General features: G+C 41.6%; 1 protein-coding gene across 1 annotated transcript in view; it reads left to right on the top strand.

The window, feature by feature from the left end:
- The window catches only part of ablim2 (actin binding LIM protein family, member 2), a 332,680-nt gene that overhangs the window by 225,488 nt on the left and 89,081 nt on the right, over positions 1-18,111 (top strand). The window contains exon 14 of the mRNA XM_043698357.2: positions 2,193-2,275. Within this exon, the coding sequence (XP_043554292.2) occupies positions 2,193-2,275 (83 nt within the window). The remainder of the gene's footprint in view (positions 1-2,192; positions 2,276-18,111) is intronic.

The following is an 18,111-nucleotide window of genomic DNA, read 5'->3' as shown; positions in this document are numbered from 1 at the left end:
TACAGGCCATATTGAGCTTATTAGCAAACCACAGCTGCTGTACAAGCAGTTACTGTGAAGGATTATTCGGCCTATGAATAGGAGCAAGAGTCCTGCTTTGTTGGTCTCTTGGTCATTACAAGTAGTTATTAATGGAATTTGTGTGAAATTGGTTGAGACTGGACTGAATAAATAATGACGTACCTTTCATCTTATCATTTTGTTTGAAATTAACACAGGAGAAAAAGATCTAATGTGAACAGATACCAGCTATTTTGTGTCTCCAGTTAATTTTTTGTTAATTTTATGCAGTTTGATGGCATTAACACAGGATCCATTTATGTTCCTATAAATCGGAACAATGCGAAACCGGGTTGTTGGATTGGGACATGCATTTTTGTGATGTGTATCTCTTATAAATACATGTTTCTAAAGCTGTGCAAAGATTAGCTGTAATTCTGTCCATCATTTTTTGGATGTTTTCTTCACTCGCCTACTTTCTGGAGTAAAGCACCTCAGAGCTCCGAGCCTCATATTCATTCTGAAAGTTGGCACAACAGTATTGCAGTTTTAACTTTATGCCTTAAAATTATATAAAAATAAATCTTAAAAAGAATTGTAATAGCATGAGAGACAGCATAGAACAATTTTATTTCTAATGCAATCATGTCCACTTACTCCAAGTCCATTAATGTTGACAGCTATTTAAGTTAGAAAGAAAAGAAATGTTCCAGCTCCTTCTCTGTACACTGAGATACATTTTTCAATGTGTTCATGTCAACATAAATATGGACATGTTTAATTTTAAAAAAAACTTTCAAACCCTTAATAGTTTTTTTTTAAAGTCTTTAACAGTATGATGCACTTCAATCACCACTACTGTTGGCAAGCCCTTCTTTGTCTGCACATGATGAATCTGCCAGAGATTCATCACTCTGTCTTGTGGTCCTTCTGCCTTTGGTCATTCTCTGAAAGTAATAGTTACAAAGGCATGTGTAAGCTGTGATTTCAGACAAACAAAAAACATTTTGTATCTACCACATTCTGGCAAGAGACTGAAATTAAGATGCCAAGTCAAGATCCTGAGTCCTGGCTGCCTTTACATTTATTAAGAACCACGTTTGTGTCAAGAAAACAAAGCCCTGAATAACTGGTTTCCAAACTATTGAAACTGAATGTGAGGTGTACCAGGACCCAGTTAGTTCATGTTGACAAAATTGCAATGATCCCTAATATAATTAACGTAACTAGGTGCAACTGAATTCATAACACAAGCAGGACTATCTGCTTTTGTCCCCAATCCATAATACTGTTTCATTATCTATTCCAACCTACACCTTGGGCTCTAAGTTCCTGACAAAAACATAGTAAGATAACATGTAAAAAGATGAAATGCTGAGGAAGCCAAGCAAGTCTGGCATCATCTATAGAAAGAGAAGCAAAGTAAACATTGAGTCCAATATGACTGCTCTTCAAAATCTGTCCTTTTGAAATTGATAAACTGGGTTAAATACAAAAACGATATATTAATTTATGCCATTATATTTTCCAGAGATTTTAGAATCTCATTGAATTACTTAATAATTGTCACCATGAATATTGCCATTATGGAATATTGACCTAGCTGATTTTCACAAGAACTACCATTCATTTGACTGGGATCTAAACTAGCCCAAAGTACCATGTACTGTAGACCTTTGAGGCTCCCAGTATTTCCGACACATATGGCTCAGACATGGAAACATTCCCTTGTTCTGTAGATTGAGTTATTGAAAAAAAATGTTTGGCACTTGTTCTAGTGATGGAATTGATGAGATACACCAGGCAGGATGTCAGTGGTATTTTAGATTTATGTCATGCTTTTTCATAGGTCAAAGACTAGTACAACATTTGGTTCAGTCTTTGATCACTTGCTGGTCTGTCATTCAGCTATCTCAGGCTAACTTCTGTTCAGAAACAGCATTTTGAAGTCACTTACAGCACTTTTACTGCAAGCATGCCTGCTTCAATGTCAGTGGCAGTAGAGATGACCACGGTCGAAAAAGCACCCTCAGCATTCATCAGAACTTTTAAATTACACTTCAACTGTGCTGAAATGATACTCCCCAAATCCAGAAATTTGAGAACTTATATTTCTTATCACTAGTTTAGCAATTAGAATTTAGAAGCTTTACTCAATTTTCCATGTTGACGCTAACAGTATTGTGTTACAGTGGGTGATTGGCGAAGCAGAGGGTTTTGGAGTGAAGACGGTGATGAAGAAGGACATGTTTATTTGAACCAAGATGGCAAAAAGGTGAGGCATTAAACTAGTTGAACATAAAAAGTTATGTGACAGTATTTGAAGACGAAAGGAATATTCTTTCTTGGAGTCCTTCCTTTATTACTTAATTAACATAACTTAATGAATAATATGAGCATTTTCTCAAAGCAGAACTTGGCTGTCACATTAGCGCTTCAATATTATTTAATCGCTGGTAATGCATTTTTTTTTAAAGTGTGTGGTCATGAAAGGAGCTATATAAATGCATTACATAGTATTATCGTCTATTACAGATCTTCTGATCCAAGGGCCTTGAAATTGGATTGAGTTTTAGTAACAACATTTGATATCTTAATTTGAAACTGTTCACTCTGCCATTTTAGTGAGGGATCCAAGAAGTTTAAGTAAAGGTTGACATCATTGATAGTATAACGGAAAGAGCAATTTCAAACCAGCAATTTATGTTCAAGCCATGGCATGACTTCAGAGTCTGGCTTATCTGGACATAGTGAGATTTTTGCTAAGGTTTCATTAGTGCTTACAATCATAGTAATTTCTGCAATTTGAAGGTATTTGCTTCTGAAAGGAGTATTGAATTGTAAGATCTTTATTTAAACACAAATAACCTCCACTGTTAAGGTTAACATTTTTTTTGCAATTATCATCTCTTTGAGAAGTTTTCCATGACTAATACCAGCAATGTGCATGTCTGGTTTCTTGGACATGTATAGATATGATGTTATGTCTTACTAAGCTAATCAGAATTAACAGGCATACCATCATCAGAAGAAGTGACATAATTAAGTTTTTTCTGCTTAAAATGGATGATGTAGATACAAATGGTCATCAGTTTAGCTCATTCACTCACATGTAGTCATGCCTCACCACACTAAAAATTCTTTACAAATTGAATTTGTTTCAGAATGTTCCTTCTTTTAGCATCTTTCCTGAAGTTATTGAGATATATCCCTTTACTCATTAAGGCATCCAAGTCTACTTAAAAAAAAGACCTGAAACAAAAAACAGAGTGTCGCAGAGACAAAACAGGTCTGGCAGCATCTGGCAGAGAAAACAGAATTAATGTTTCGAGTTTGGTGATTAACTCTGTCTGTTTTTATTTCATATTTCCAGCATCTGCAGTTCTTTCTGTTTATTTATGAGAAACAACCTAATCCTTTCAGTCAGGAGAAGCATGCTATAGCAGTGTAAAAATCCAGATTTTAGAGGTGCAATTGAACAATGCTGTGAAATTTTCAGCAACTTTTTGTGTTCAAAGATGTGCAGTTAAATGCAGAAATCCCAAAGGCACAGTTAATGATTCTGCTGTTTCCCTGTGGTGCCCATCATTGAAGTATTCACAGACCAGTCAATTAGAAATCCTGAACTGAAGAGAGCTTCCCTTTTTCTTCAGAATATTGGTTAAAAATACAAAATGCCCTATGTTTATTAATGAGGTATAATTGGGAATACAATGTCTAAATGTGCTAAAGTCAAAGAATAAGAAGCTGCCAGAAGGACATGAAACACAAGGCAGGCAGGGAAGGGATACTGTGCATGTATATTGCTGACCAACCAGTATTCAGTTTTGAAAGTGTTGGTTTCTCTGGGGAGTACAGCCAGAGCCAGGTTCTTGGCATCACCCACTGCAAGGAAGAAATTGGAATGGAAGACCAATACTTGTAGAGAATTTGAAAGTTAGGGGGGCAGTCTAGAATCAGGGGCTATGCTGTCTGGAAGTGGGCTAGGCCATTCAGGACTGAGCAGAGAAAATATTTTTTCACTGAAAGGGTGGTGAACTTGTGGAATTCTCTAACTCAGAAGGCTGTGGAGGCCAAAGCACTGAATATATATACAAGAAAGAGAGAGACACATTTTTAGATTTTAAAGGCATTAAGGACTATTGGAAGAATGTAGGAATATGGCATTAAGATTAGAGAAATGGCATATCAGGCTCGAATGTCCAAATAGTCTACTGCTCCTGTTATTTGTGTTTCGTTGGCCCCAGATATGATTCCAAGATTTTTTGTTGCCTTCCTGGTGCCAGGGTCAAGGATGTCACAGTGTGGCTACAAAGCATTTTTCAGAGACAGAATGAATAGACGGAAGCTTAGATTTGCAGTGGCACCACAGTCATATGCAGAAAGAAGAATGAGGCCTCAAGGCAGAGATTAGGGAACTAGGAGAGATTTTGTAAAGTAGGACCTCTGTGGTAATAATGTTCACATTTTTCATGGTAACATGTGCTAGTGAGTACAGAGGTGGGAAGACAGAGCTGATAAAATGTGGCTGGAGAGATTGTGCAAGAAGGGAACGCTTTGACTCTTGAGGCATTGAAGGGGATGGTGTAAACTAGTTCCAAATTGCACTTCAATTTGGGGGCAAAATTCTCACATAGGGGCTTTGCTACAACTGGGCAAAGTGCTGGAAAAATCTGTGACCTAATGATGCTTGAGCTGCTCAGTGTTTCAGCTCCTTTTAGGTTTTTATTTTAAGTGAACCATGGCATATGGGTGTGAAAGAGTGGTACTTGTCATTCTACATTGGTCAATGGAGTGAAGTGACAGGCGTGGATTGAACATGAGGTATATGATAGTAATGTCTCTTTTTTTATTCAGTTGTGGGAAGTGGGCACCACTGGCTGGCCAGCATTTATTGTCTGTCCCTGATTGCCCTTGAGAAGGTAGTGGTGATCTGCATTCTTGTACTGCTGCAGTCCATGTGCTGTATGTACCACAATGTATTAGGGAAGGTGTTCCAGGTTTATGACCCAGTGACAGTGAAGGAATGGTGATATATTCCCAAGTCAGGATGGTAAGTGTCTTAGAGGGGAGATTGTAAATAGTGTTGTTTCTAGGTTTCTGCTCCCTTTGTCCTTCGAGATGTAAGTGCTGTCGAAGGATCTTTGGTGAACTTCTGCAGTCCATCTTGTAGATGGTATAGCCTGCTGGTCGTGGAGGAATTGGCTGTTTGTGACTGATGTCAATCAATTGAATTTCACAACTAATCTTGCAGGAACCGGTTTGGGCGAAGTTCACAATACAGAATCAGATAAGTTAATTGTTGTTTTAAGTTTGTTCAAGAGAAGGCTGTATTAGTGAGTACGGTGGGTTCCTTCTTGATTATATGTTTTTGGAGGTAAGTCTCTTGATTAAACTTGAAATATAAGCCATAGCTCTTAATTTAACTTGGCACAGTGTTTTGTAGAGGAATAAGACGGTGTTATTTTCTGGGTCTGTAGATTGTGAAGGAGCAAAAATGGCCTTTGCAGTGATATGTACTTCTTGTCAGATGTGGGAGTTTAAAGAGAGTTTAAGGGTTACTGTGGATTATACCTGCCATAAATGCTGTTGGATGCGAATCTTATCAGATCGAGTGGATCGGTTGGAGAGACAGATAGAAGCGATGAGGAATTTGCAACAGCAACAGTATGTGATGGATGGCAGTTATAGGAAGGGGGGAAGTCTCATATACACTCACATAGATGGGTTAACTCCAGGAAGGGTAAGAGAGGTCAGCACCTAGGGAAGGAGTCTTTTGTGGATATACCCATTTCAAACAGGTATGCTGTTTTGGAAAATGTAGGGGGTGATGGATTCTCAGGGGAACGTAGCACGAACAGCCAAGTTTCTGGTATTAAGACTGGCTCTAATGCAACGAGGGGTACGTTGGCTTTCAAGAGATCAATTGTGTTAGGAGATTCTGTAGTCCGAGGTGCAGACAGATGTTTCTGTGGCCAGCAGAGAAAAAGCAGAATGGTGTGTTGTTTCCCTGGTGCCAGGATCAAGGGTGTCTCAGAGAGGATGCAGAATGTTCTCACGGGAGAGAGGGGCCAGCAGGAGGTCATTGTCCACATTGGAACCAACGATAGAGGAAGGGAAAAGGTTGAGATTCTGAAGGGAGATTAGAGAGAGTTAGGTAGAAATTTAAAAATGAGGTCCTCAAGGGTAGTAATATCTGGATTACTCCCAGTGCTACAAGCTAGTGAGGGCAGGAATAGGAAGATAGATCAGATGAATGCATGGCTGAGGAGCTGGTGTATGGGAGAAGGATTCACATTTTTGGATCATTGCAATCTCTTTTGGGGTAGAAGTGACCTGTACAAGAAGGACGGATTGCACCTAAATTGGAAGGGCACTAATATACTAGCAGGGAAATTTGCTAGAACTGCTTGGGAGGATTTAAACTAGTAAGGTGGGGGAGGGGAGGGGACCCAGGGAGATAGTGAGGAAAGAGATCAATCTGAGACTGATACAGTTGAGAACAGAAGTGAATCAAACGGTCAGGGCAGGCAGGGACAAGGTAGGACTAATAAATTAAGCTGCATTTATTTCAATGCAAGAGGCCTAACAGGGAAGGTGAACTCCAGGGCATGATTAGGAACATGGGACTAGGATATCATAACAATTACAGAAACGTGGCTCAGGGATGGGCAGGACTGGCAGCTTAATGTTCCAGGATACAAATGCTACAGGAAAGATAGAAAGGGAGGCAAGAGAGGAGGGGGAGTGGCATTTTTGATCAGGGATAGCATTACAGCTGTGCTGAGGGAGGATATTCCTGGAAATACATCTAGGGAAGTTATTTGGGTGGAACGGAGAAATAAGAAAGGGATGATCACCTTGTTGGGATTGTATTATAGACCCCTAAAAGTCAGAGGGAAATTGAGAAATAAACTTGTCAGGAGATCTCAGCTATCTGTAAGAATAATAGGGTAGTTATGGTCGGGGATTTTAACTTTCCAAACATCGACTGGGACTACCATAGTGTTAAAGGTTTAGATGGAGAGGAATTTCTTAAGACTGTACAAGACAACTTTCTGATTCAGTATGTGGATGTACATAGTAGAGAAGGTGCAAAACTTGACCTACTCTTGGGAAATAAGGCAGGGCAGGTGACTGAGGTGTCAGTGGGGGAGCACTTTGGGGCCAGCAACCATAATTCTATTTGTTTTTAAAATCATGATGGAAGAGGATAGACCAGATCTAAAACTTGAAGTTCTAAATTGGAGGAAGGCCAATTTTGATGGTATTAGGCAAGAACTTTCGAAAGCTGATTGGAGGCAGATGTTTGCAGGTAAAGGGATGGCTGGAAAATGGGAAGCCTTTAGAAATGATATAACAAGAATCCAGAATCCAGGGAAGGCTGGTAGGTATAGGGAATGCTGGATGACTAAAGAAATTGAGGGTTTGGTTAAGAAAAAGAAGGAAGCATATATCAGGTATAGACAGGATAGATCGAGTGAATCCTTAGAAGAGTATAAAGGAAGTAGGAGTATACTTAAGAGGGAAATCAGGAAGGCAAAAAGGGGACATGAGATAGCATTGGCAAATAGAATTAAGGAGAATCCAAAGGGTTTTTACAAATATATTGAGGACAAAAGGGTAACTAGGGAGAGAATAGAGCCCCTCAAAGATCAGCAAGGTGGCTTTTGTGTGGAGCCACAAAAAATGGGGGAGATACAAAATGAATATTTTGCATCAGCATTTACTGTGGAAAAGGATATGGAAGATATAGACTGTAGGGAAGTAGATGGTGACATCTTGCAAAATGTCCAGATTACAGAGGAGAAAGTGCTGGATGTCTTGAAATGGTTAAAGGTGGATAAATCCACAGGACCTGATCAGGTGTACCTGAGAACTCTGTGGAAAGCTAGAGAAGTGATTGCTGGGCCTCTTGCTGAGATATTTGTATCATCGATAGTCACAGGTGAGGTGCTGGAAGATTGGAGGTTGGCAAACGTGGTGCCACTGTTTAAGAAGGGCGGTAAAGAAAGCCAGGGAACTATAGACTTGTGAGCCTGACCTCAGTGGTGGGCAAGTTGTTGGAGGGAATCCTGAGAGACAGGATGTACATGTATTTTGAAAGGCAAGGACTGATTCGGGATAGTCAACATGGCTTTGTGCATGGAAAATCATGTCTCACAAACTTGATTGAGTTTTTTGAAGAAGTAACAAAGAAGATTGATGAGGGCAGAGCAGTAGGTGTGATCTATATGGACTTCAGTAAGGCGTTCGACAAGGTTCCCCATGAGAAACTGATTAGCAAGGTTAGATCTCATGGAATAAAGGGAGAACTAGCCATTTGGATACAGAACTGGCTCAAAGGTAGAAGACAGAGGGTGGTGGTGGAGGGTTGTTTTTCAGACTGAAGGCCTGTGACCAGTGGAGTGCCACAAGGATTGGTGCTGGGTCCTCTACTTTTTGTCATTTACATAAATGATTTGGATGCGAGCATAAGAGGTACAGTTAGTAAGTTTGCAGATGACACCAAAATTGGAGGTGTCGTGGACAGCGAAGAGGGTTACCTCCGATTACAACAGGATCTGGACCAGATGGGCCAATGGGCTGAGAAGTGGCAGATGGAGTTTAATTCAGATAAATGCGAGATGCTGCATTTTGGGAAAGCAAATTTTAGCAGGACTTATACACTTAATGGTAAGGTCCTAGGGAGTGTTGCTGATCAAAGAGACCTTGGAGTGCAGGTTCATAGCTCCTTGAAAGTGGAGTCGCAGGTAGATAGGATAGTGAAGAAAGCATTTGGTATGCTTTCCTTAATTGGTCAGAGTATTGAGTACAGAAGTTGGGAGGTCATGTTGCGGCTGTATAGAACTGTGGTTAGGCCACTGTTGGAATATTGTGTGCAATTCTGGTCTCCTTCCTGTCGGGAAAACGTTGTGAAACTTGAAAGGGTTCATAAAAGATTTACAAGGATGTTGCCAGGGTTGGAGGATTTGAGCTATAGGGAGAGGCTGAACAGGCTGGGGATGTTTTCCCAGGAGCTTCGGAGGCTGAGGGGTGACCTTATAGAGGTTTACAAAATTATGAGGGGCATGGATAGGGTAAATAGACAAAGTCTTTTCCCTGGGATCGGGGAGTCCAGAACTAGAGGGCATTGGTTTAGGATGAGAGGGGAAAGATATAAAAAAGACCTAAGGGGCAACTTTTTCATGCAGAGGGTGGTACATGTATGGAATAAGCTGCCAGAGGATGTGATGGGGGCTGGTACAATTGCAACATTTAAGAGGCATTTGGATGGTTATATGAATAGGAAGGGTTTGGAGGGATATGGGCCGGGTGGGACTAGATTGGGTTGGGATATCTGGTTGGCGTGGACAGGTTGGACCGAAGGGTCTGTTTCCATGATGTACATCTCTATGACTCTAAGTGGGCTGCTTTTTCCTGGATGGTGTCAAGCTTCTTGAGTGTTTTTGGAGCTGCACGCATCCAGGCAATTGGGAAGTATTTCGTCACATTCCTGACTTGTACTTTCGAGACGGTGGACAGGATCTGGGGAGTCAGGAGTTGAGTTACTTGCTGCAGTATTCCTAGCGAACATCTCGTTGTTGATGAAGCAGCTGAAGATGGTTGGACCTAGGACTCTGCAGAGATGTTCTGGAGCTGAGATGACTGACCTCCTATGGCTCCAATCAGCAGAGTGTTTTCCACCATTTCCATTGATCCTAATTTTGTTGGGCTCCTTGGTGCCATACTCAGTCAAATACAGACTTCATGTCAAGGGCTATCACTTTCATCCCACTCATCTGGAATTCAGCTACTTTAATCATTTTGGAACCAAGGCTGCAATGAGATCAGGAGTTGAGTGGCCCTGGCAAAATACAAACTGGGGTTAATGAGCAGGTTATTGTTGAGCAGCTTGGCACCCAATATTTGTGTGTGACAGTCCTCGCCAGTGACAGCCATCCATGTTAACTCCCATTTATAGGAGCATGAAGCTTTGGATAGATGGTTGTTCACACCCTGGCCAAGTGGCTCTAGAGCCAGGTTTTCTATGGCCTTGATCTTTGCAGTCACCTCTGTCCAGGCTGCCTTCATTGTTCAAGATGGCCTCTTATTGCCATCCATAGGAAAAAGACCTTGCCCTTCTTCTTGGACAGCTTTCAGGAGAACCTCTAGGGAGAAATTGCTAAAGTGTGATACCACTTTATACCTGTTTCTGACATCTTCAGGGATGAGTGGGTTCATGATCAGGGGTTAAGTGACTGGGTGCCTTCAATTTATGGTACCCACAGCATCTGCCATCCACTACAATTTATCATTTTACCTGTTCTCAAATATTCAATGAGCTGTGAAGAACATAATTGTGCAGAATAACCCAGATCTCCCGGTTTAGTGACTGCTTTCCCCATAGTCTAACAAAAACAAAATTCCTCTCAGTCTTGAAAATAACAGAATGCTGGAGAACCTCAGCAGATCTAGTTTCATCTGTGGAGAAAGAAATAAAGTTAACCTTTTGAGTCCGGTGCGACTTCATCAGTCTGAAGCTCAGTGTAAGTCGGATAAAATGTTATGAGTAAACTTAGAAGGTTTTTCTTCCAAAGATATAGTTTATTCATAAAAGAACATAAGGTTCAAACTTGATATCATGTAAGTTCAATACAGGCGCTGTCACGCCTCAGTAAAATTACAGTTATAAACTATTCTCTGTCATTCCAACAGTATTCATTCCATGCAAAGAATATGACCAAAGGGATTTTGCACAGTTCTCAGCCCAGCTGTACACTATAACAGGAAGGCCTTAACAGCTTTCTCCCATTGATCTTCCATGGCAGCTGCCACCAAGCTTTCGTGCATCCCTCAGCACATATCCCTGGACCCTAGAATGTACCAGTCTGCAGTACTCAGTTGTCAGTAGTTCTCTGCACTGGAAAGCCAATGGATTTTTCTGGCAGAATGAAAAGCATCTTTGACCAAGTTAATCATCCTCTAGCACCAACTGATGTTTATTTTGGTGAGTGTCTCCAGGGGTACCTCATAAAGTACAGTATAGTGTGTTACAAAGTTGTTTGGGATAACCTTGACAAGAAAACTCTGCACCTCTTTACAGACCAGTTTTGCAAAGGCACCTTCCAGAAGGAGGTGAGCAATGATCTCTTTCTCACTGAACCATCTCATGGACAGCATGGGGAGGGGGTGAGACTCTGGGCATGCAGGACAGATCTGACAGGAAGTCAGGCTATGTCATGGTGGTGGTTTGACTGTTATAAAAATGAAGCAATATGCCATATGACTTTATCAGTTTGCTCAGGAATCATCTAACAGGATCCACCATTTTGTTTCCCCCGAAACCTGAAGACATTACTCAGCTTCATCAATGACCTTCTCTCCATTATAAGGTTAGAAGTGCTGATGTTCATGGATGATTGCACATCTAGGACCATGAACAACACCTCCGATACTGAAGCAGTCCACGTCCATATGTAGGAAATTCTGGACAATGTCAGGTTCAAGATGATAATGGCGAGTAATGGTTAAGCCAACAAGTGACAAGAGTGACCATCTCCATCTAGAGAGAATTTAGCCACCAATCCTTGATGTTCAATGGCATTATCATCACTGAAAGCACTACTATCAAAGTCTTGAGTACTACCATTGATCAGAAATTGTACTGGACAAGCCATTTATCAATGCTGCAAAAGTAGTTCAGAGGCTGGGAGTTCAGCAGCAGTAACCCAGAGGCTGTTCACCATCTAAAGACACACATGGGACCAGCAGCACCTGCAAGTTACTCTCCAAGTGACACACCATCCTAACTTGGAGCTTTATCACCAGTCTTTCACTGTTGGGTCAAATTTATGGAGCTCCTTTCCTTCCATTACTCTGCATTCCTGACACATCAAGTATGGCAGCAGTTCATGATCGTTCATCATCACTGTTTTCTCCAGGGCATTTAATATTGGGCAATAAGTGCTGACCTATCCAATGATGCCCACCTTCCAAGAGTGAATTTAAAACAAGACTGGCTGATGCATTTGTGGTTGAAGGTAATGTTCTGCACAAATCTTTTCACAAGTGACAGGTCACAGACCCAAAAATGGCCCAGATATTCCATAAGACTATAGGACATAGGGTTTGAAGTAAGATCATTTGGCCCATCGAGTCCACTCCGCTGCTTAATCATGGCTGATGGGCATTTCAACTCCACTTACCCGCACTGTCCCCGTAGCCCTTAATTCCTTGTGAGATCAAGAATTTATCAATCTCTGCCTTGAAGACATTTAATGTCCCAGCCTCCTCTGCGCTCCGTGGTAATGAATTCCACAGGCCACCACTCTCTGGCTGAAGAAATGTTTCCTCATTTTTGTTCTAAGTTGACCCTCTCTAATTCTAAAGCTGTGCCCAAGGGTCCTAGTCTCCCCGCCTAACAGAAACAACTTCCCAGCGTCCACCCTTTCTAAGCCATGCATTATCTTGTAAGTTTCTATTAGATCTCCCCTCAACCTCCTAAATTCTAATGAATACAATCCCAGGATCCTCAATCTTTCATCAAATGGGACCAGCAGCACCTGCAAGTTACTCTCCAAGTGACACACCATCCTAACTCGAGGGATCATCCATGTGAATCTCTGCTGGACACGCTCCTTCTGAGGTGTGGGGCCAAAAATTGGACACAGTATTCTAAATGGGGCCTAACTAGAACTTTATCAAGTCTCAGAAGCACATCGCTGCTTTTATATTCCAACTCTCTTGAGATAAATGACAATGTTACATTTGCATTTTTTAATCACGGACTCAACCTGCAAGTCAACCTTTGGAGAATCCTGGACGAGCACTCCCAGATCCCTTTGTATTTTGACTTTATGAATTTTCTCACCGTTTAGAAAATAGTCCATGCCTGTATTCTTTTTTTTCCCAAAGTGCAAGACCTCGCATTTGCTCACATTGAATTTCATCAGCCATTTCCTGGCCCAGTCTCCGAAAGTATTCAAATCTTTCTGCAGCCTCCCCTCTTCCTCAGTACTACCTGCCTGTCCACCTAACTTCATATCATTGGCAAACTTCACCAGAATGCCCCCAGTCCCTTCATCCAGATCGTTAATATATTAAGTGAACAGCTGTGGCCCCAACACTGAACCCTGTGGGACATCATTTGTCAACATCTGCCATTCCGAAAAGAACCTTTTATCCCAACTGTCTGCCTTCTGTCAGACCACCAATCCTCAATCCATGCCAGTAGCTCACCTTGAATACCATGGGGCCTCACCTTACTCAGCAACCTCTTGTGAGGTACCTTATCAAAGGCCTTTTGGAAGTCTAGATAGACAACATCCACTGGGTTTCCCCGGTCTAACTTACTTGTCACCTCTTCAAAGAATTCTGACAGGTTTGTCAGGCACAACCTCCCCTTACTAAATCCTTGCTGACTTGTTCTAATCTGACCCTGCACTTCCAAGAATTTAGAAATATCATCCTTAATGATGGATTCTAGAATTTTACCTATAACCGAGGTTAGGCTAATCAGCCTATAATTTTCCATCTTTTGTCTTGATCCTTTCTTGAACAAGGGGGTTACAACAGCAATTTTCCAATCATCTGGGACTTTCCCTGACTCCAGTGATTTTTGAAAGATCACAACCAACACCTCTGCTATTTACTCAGCCACTTCCCTCAGAACTCTAGGATGTAGCCCAATGGAGCCAGGAGATATATCAATTTTTAGACCTTTTAGCTTTTCTAGCACTTTCTCTTTTGAAATGGCTACCATACTCAACTCTCCTTAATTGTTGAGATATTACTCATGTCTTCCACTGTGAAGACTGACACAAAGTACTTATTAAGTTCTTCAGCTATTTCCTTATCTCCCATCACTAGCCTTCCTGCATCAATTTGGAACAGCCCAATTTCTACTTTTGCCTCTCGTTCATTTCTTATGTAATGAAAGAAACTTTTCCTATCATTTCTAATATTACTGGCTAGCTTACCTTCATATTTGATCCTCTCCTTCCTTATTTCTCTCTTTGTTATCCTCTGTTTTCGTAGTCTTCCCAATCTTCTGATTTGCCGTGCTCTTGGCCACTTTATAGGCTGTCTCTTTTTCTCTGATACATTTCCTGACTTCCTTTGTCAGCCATGGCTGTGTAATTACGCTCCAACCCCCCTCCCCCCGATAATCTTTCTTTTCTTTGGGATGAACCTCTGTACTGTTTCCTCAATTACACCCAGAAACTCCAGCCATTGTTGCTCTACTGTCTTCCCTGCGAGGCTCTGCTACCAGTCGATTTCCATCAGTTTCTCTTTCGTGCCCCTGTAATTACCTTTATTTAACTGTAACACCATTACATCCGATTTTGCCTTCTCTCTTTCAAACTGCAAACTGAACTCTACCATGCTATGATCGCTGCCTCCGAAGTGTTCCCTTACTTTAATATCTTTTATAAAGTCTGGCTCATTACATACCACTAAGTCCAGAATAGCCTGCTGCCTTGTGGGTTCCATCACAAGCTGTTCCAAAAAGCCATTCCATGAATTCCCTTTCTTTAGATCCTCCAGCAACATTATTCACCCAGTCCATTTGCATATTGAAGTCCCCCATGATCACTGTGGTCTTGCCTTTTTGACATGCCCTATGTATTTCCTGATGCATCTTGCACCCCTGGTCCTGACTGCTGCTGGGAGGTCTGTACATAACTCCCATGATGTTTTTTTTGCCTTGGTTTCTCAACTCCATCCTCACAGACTCCACATCATCTGACCCTATGTCATTCAGTGCCATAGATTTAATTTCATTCTTAACTAACAAGGCAACCCTGCCCCCTCTGCCTACCTCCCTGTCTTTTCGAAAAGTTGTAAATCCTTGGATGTTTAATTGCCAGATGTTTGGATAGTCATTGGAGCAGCTCAGGCTTGAGTTGCATGTTGACCCCACAGACTCCAAGGAAATTGTCTGGAAATTGTCTGGAAAATTGAAAATTCTGAAGGACAATTCCCTTGTGAGTGGAACTCTTTTTAAAAGAAAGCCCTTGGGGTGGCACAGTAGCTCAGTGGTTATCGCTGCTGCCTCATATCGCCAGGGACCTGGGTTTGATTCCAGCCTCGGGTGGCTGTCTGTGTGCAGTTTACACATTCTCCCCGTGTCTGGATGGATTCCCTCCAGGTGCTCTGGTTTTTTCCCACAATCCGAAGGTGTGCATGTTAGGTGAACTGCCTGTGCTAAATTGCCCATTGTGTTCAGGGATGTGTAGGTTAGGTATATTAGTTAGAGGTAAATATAGGGTAGGAGAATGGTCTAAGTGGGTTATTCTTTGGAGGGTCGGTGTGGACTTGTTGGGCTGAAGGGCCTGTTTCCACACTGTAGGGATTGTATTCTAATGTCAGAGAGTTCAAAGCATCTAGCCTCAGTTAATTTAATAAACACCCAGGGGATGGTTAGGCAATTAAATACTGAGTCTGATTCCTATTAGCTATTAAGCTGAATCTCCAATTGGCCCCCGGCCAAACTACACTTTCCCGCAAGACCATCCAGGACCCCTGACCGGACCCCTGACCAGACCCGTTCCGCCAACCCAATATGTTTCCACTCTCCCTTCTCCCGGTTGCTCGCTCAAAGCTCTGTCAATCCTGTTGCCTCATCCCGTCCACCCATTCTAACATTCCAATCCACCCCATCCCTCACTCACAGACCCCAGTACCCTCTATTAGCTGCTGGCCTGAAACCCACAACCCTTAACCCATGTGCCAGTCACCTTGACCATTACCATTGATACGTCACCAAATCCCCTGTCCCCATCGCTGCCCTCCACCCCAATTTCTCTGCAGAGTATTAACACACATGACTGCAGTTATGACTGATAATCACAACTGGATTGTTGAGAGAATAAATGCAAAGGGCTTGTCTCTGACAAGTAAGAGGAACCATCACGTCCCATTGGTCTGCCATCACCAATGTTCCCTTGAAGCTGCATGGATGTCGATAGACTTCCACTGAATTTCAGAGAGCCTTGGAATGTTGGTCACCACCCACTTTAAGCTGAGTTGCTCTCAACTGGTAAGGCTTTGGTTCTCCACAGTCCATCCACTTCAATGGGTGCTTGATGCTGAGAACCTCTGTTCAGGAAATGGATGAAATCTCACACACTTGGCAACCAAATAAAACCAACAAAATGGAAAGATACCAAATTTCAGGAGTGACAGATTACTGGCAGATGGTTGATAATTTGTGTAAGACTTGGACCTTGATGAGGCTGAACATCAACATTGCTTCCCTATATGTGAGCAGACTCACTGAGAGTAGAACACTGAAAGAAAAGCATCACATTTTATTTGGCTGTGGAAAAGTTCAGAGAAAAGATCGGGAATTTGACATCAGCTGATTCTTGTCATCAGATGTGACTCTCTGAACAGCATTTTAACACATGCTGTTAAAATGTGTTCATAACCACAAAGTATTGTGCATTTCATAAACTTGCAATTTCAAAATATGTTTTTCTTTGCAAGAGGACAGATGATAGCCAAAATTAGCTGTGAATGTAAATTAAGTGACTATCGAGAGAGAAAGAGACACAAGAAACATCGCAGTAACTGACGTAAAGGGAATCCAACAGTCTTTCAAAGGGGGAAAGAGCAAATTAAAACAGACTGGACTCTGATCTCAAAGATAATGAGAGGTTACCCACTCACTGCAAGTTATGTCACAAACTGCAGACATTTTATGTTTTATTCACTTTGAAAAACACTCAGAACAGTGATTAAAAAGCATTTTTCAGCTTTCCTGTAATGCACTAGTGGGGCTAAATGTTCTTGTGTACCAGCCTGAATTTAAGTATGATGTCAAGATCTCAGTCAAAGAACTATCCTTAAGTCATCCATGTGTTACAGGTAAGGGGAATGTCTAAAGGTCAGCTAGCTCCCAGCCAGAATAAAACATGATAACACAAGATCTCACTTTGACCCTGAATGCTGGAATTCATTCGTGGTCAAAAGGAATCATAAGTTTAGAAACTCAAAAGATCTACAAAACTGAGGACTTCTCTCACACAGTGGCCTGACCTGAAATATACTAACTACAATAGTGTCCCCTCAACATATAGGAACCAAGAGCAGAAAATTGCTGACTGTTTCAAGGCTAATAGCACCGTGATTGAATCTGATGTATTTATATAGTAGCCATCAGATTGATAAAGTCATATAAATTGCAAAACCTCCAGTTCAGAAACCACATTGGGATTTAGGACAGATCCACTCAGGCAACATCTGCAACCTGATAAGGGAAACATGGACAACGGGCAAAAACTTTTCTTACAGAGCTCAGCAGGGAGATGGCAAAATGGTTGGCGTCATTGCTGCATCCACATCTGTTTTCATGCAGTGTTACAATCTTTGCATCACAGATATTCTAGAGCGCAGACCTCTCCCATGACCAGAGTTAGAGAAGTTTGATCAAATGTTACAGGTGTGTCAGTTTTCCAAGCAAAATATGTTCAAGTGGTATAGTATCAGAACTTGGAGTTTTGCCCATGTCAATATATCAGTAACTTTGCTGAGCTCCTCCACTGTGGGTTCCTTATGTCTTGAATGTTGCTTGGAACTTCGTGGGTTCCAGTGTTCTCTATAGACCACAAATCATAGTAATGTCTCACCCATTTCTCCACGGTTTACTCCAGTTGATGATGACATGCCCATCTTTGTTTTCACTGTACTTTCTTTCTTTGCTGATGGCTCTGTTGCCTGTTGATCTCTTCATGCACATACCTGACTTTTTCTGTGTCAAACGATATCTGGGCATTTTGGCAAAATAATAATCACTTGTGATTGATGCACCACTTAATAGTTTCTTGGACTTTGCTCTGAACAGCCCTTACTGCATTTAGAATTTCCTCACTTGGATCTCAATTGCAATTAATTCTAGCAGACTGACTGGTTTCCATAGCATTAGTCTCACCAAGATATTCAAAGCTTTGAGTAGACACAGTCTATTTAAGCTGCCGGAGAAAATTGACTGCATGTAGAAGCTACTCATTGCAATTTCCTCTTTCAATGCCAACATGACATTGAAGTCAGCTATGATGTGTCACTGTCAGAACTCTTTGAAATCTACAATGATGTCAAGCACAGTTGTGATCTGGCATGGACACC

This window comes from Chiloscyllium plagiosum, unplaced genomic scaffold (genome assembly GCF_037043375.1).
Source record: "Chiloscyllium plagiosum isolate Xiang-an unplaced genomic scaffold, Cpla_swu_hap1 HiC_scaffold_1, whole genome shotgun sequence".
NCBI classification, from domain to species: domain Eukaryota; kingdom Metazoa; phylum Chordata; class Chondrichthyes; order Orectolobiformes; family Hemiscylliidae; genus Chiloscyllium; species Chiloscyllium plagiosum.
This window is presented reverse-complemented; position numbering and strand designations above follow the sequence as displayed.